The 2,464-nt window shown below is 47.8% G+C and overlaps 1 protein-coding gene across 2 annotated transcripts in view; it reads left to right on the top strand.

Moving 5' to 3' along the window:
- EXOSC10 (exosome component 10) overlaps positions 1–2,464 on the top strand; it is a 35,734-nt gene that overhangs the window by 8,545 nt on the left and 24,725 nt on the right. For both annotated transcript variants that reach the window (XM_011935805.1, XM_011935806.1), the window contains one exon: positions 1,358–1,481. In XM_011935805.1, the coding sequence (XP_011791195.1) occupies positions 1,358–1,481 (124 nt within the window). The remainder of the gene's footprint in view (positions 1–1,357; positions 1,482–2,464) is intronic.

Here is a 2,464-nt window from a genome sequence, read left to right as displayed (position 1 = left end):
TTTTTAGGGGGTGTGGGGGACGGAGTCTTACTCTGTCGCCCGGGTTGGAGTACAGTGGCGCAATCTCGGCTCACTGCAACCTCCACCTCCCAAGATCAAGTGATTCTCATGCCTCAGCCTCCCCAAACAGGCACGTACCACCACTCCTGGCTAATTTTTATATTTTTATTAGAGGTGGTTTCACCATGTTGGCCAGGCTGGTCTCGAACTCCTGACCTCATGATCCACCCACCTCGGCCTCCCAAAGTGCTGGGATTACAGGTATAAGCCACTGTGCCTAGCCAATTTTTTGTGTTTTTAGTAGAGATGGGGTTTCACCATGTTAGCCAGGCTGCTCTCAAAGTCCTGACCTTAGGTGATCCATCCACCTCAGCCTCCCGAAGCACTAGGATTACAGGTATGAGCCACTACACCCGGCTAGGGTGCAAGTTTTATTGGTTTCATCAAAAAGTATTGGGGGCCGGACATGGCAGCTCATGCCTGTAATCCTAGTGCTTTGGGAGGCCGAGGCAGAAGGATCGCTTGAGCCCATGAGTTCAAGACCAGCCTGGGCAACATAGGGAGACTCCATCCCTACAAAAAATTTTTAAAGTAGCTGGCAGTGGTGGTGCACATCTGTAGTTGCAACTACTTGGGAGGCTGAGGTGGGAGTATCACTTGAGCCCAGGAGTTCGAGGCTGCAAGGACCTGTGATTGCACTGCTGCATTCCAGCCTGGGCAACAGAGCAAGACCCTGTCTCTTTAAAAAAAAAAGAAAAGAAAAGAAAGAAAAAGCCTGGGCTCATGGCTTACACCTGTAATCCCAGAACTTTGGGAGGCCGAGGCAGGTGGATCAGTTCACGTCAAGAGTTCGAGACCAGCCTGGCCAACGTGGCAAAACCTCATCTTTACTAAAAATACAAAAATTAGCCAGACCTGGTGGCGTGTGCCTATAATCCCAGCTACTCAGGAGGCTGAGGCATGAGAATCGCTTGAATCCGGGAGGCGGAGGTTGCACTTGTGGAGGCCAAGGCAGGCAGATCACTTCAGGTCAGGAGTTCAAGACCAGCCTGGCCAACATGGTGAAACCTCGTCTTTACTAAAAATACAAAAATTAACCAGACCTGGTGGTATGTGCCTGTAATCCCAGCTACTCAGGCTGAGACACAAGAATTGCTTGAACTCGGGAGGTGGAGGTTGCAGAGAGCCAAGATCATGCCACTGCACTCCAGCCTGGGCAACAGAGCAAGACTCTGTCTCAAAAAAAAAAAGATATGTTGGGAACAGTCTGAGCCACATCATTTGAACATTTTCTCTCACAGAATGTAAACAAATGAAATAAAAATCTACAAGCTAACCTTGGTTTTCCTTTCCTTAGCATGAGCCGAGTAATGCAATACCATGGGTGTCGCAGCAACATTAAGGATCGAAGTAAAGTGACAGAGTTGGAAGACAAGTTTGATCTGCTGGTTGATGCCAATGATGTAATTCTGGAGAGAGTGGTGAGTATTTTCCCTTACTCTTATGGTAACTAACAAAGTGCTTTGTATTATTAAAATATAGGAATAGACAGAGCAACCCAGGCACCTTAGAAAATGAAAAGGAAATAAGCTTAACATTTCTTATAATAACATTCCCTTCTGATAGTTGGTATGTTTTTCCTAAAGAACAATTACAGTTGTCTTAAAAATATCACTGCCCCATGGAGGATTTTTTTTTTTTTTTTTTTTTGAGACAGAGCCTTGCTCTGTCACCCAGGCTGGAGTACAGTGGGGTGTGATCTTGGCTCACTGTAACCTCCACCTCCCAGGTTCAAGTGACTCTCCTGCCTCAGCCTCCTGAGTAGCTGGGATTACAGGCACCCACCACTATTCCTGGCTAATTTTTGTATTTTTAGTAGAGACATCATTTCGTCATATTAGCCAGGCTGGTCTCAAACTCCCGGCCTCAAGTGATCTGCCTGTCTTGGCCTCCTAAAGTGCTGGGATTACAGACGTGAGCCACTGCACTGGGTCTGAAAGCCTGTTTTTAAAGTGCCTTATTCCTGGCAAGTGCGGTGGCTCACACCTGTAATCCCAGCACTTTGGGAAGCCAAGGCAGGTGATCACCTGAGGTCAGGAATTCGAGACCAGCCTAGCCAACATGGTGAAACCCTGTCTCTACTGAAATATAAAAACTAATCCGGCCATGGTGGCACACGCCTGTCATTCCAGCTATTCAGGAGACTGAGGCAGGAGAATCGCTTGAACCCGGGAGGCAGGAGTTGCATTGAGCCGAGATCATGCCACTGCACTCTAGCCTGGGTGACAGCGTGAGACTCTGTATCAAAAAAAAAAAAAAGGTGTCCTGGTGTGGTGGCTCATGCCTGTAACCCCAGCACTTTGGGAGGCCGAGGTGGGTGGATCACCTGAGGTCAGGGGTTCAGGACCAGCCTGACCAACATGGTGAAACCCCATCTCTACTAAAAATATAAAAAATTAGCTGA

Source organism: Colobus angolensis, unplaced genomic scaffold (genome assembly GCF_000951035.1).
Source record: "Colobus angolensis palliatus isolate OR3802 unplaced genomic scaffold, Cang.pa_1.0 Scaffold149, whole genome shotgun sequence".
Taxonomy (NCBI): domain Eukaryota; kingdom Metazoa; phylum Chordata; class Mammalia; order Primates; family Cercopithecidae; genus Colobus; species Colobus angolensis.
This window is presented reverse-complemented; position numbering and strand designations above follow the sequence as displayed.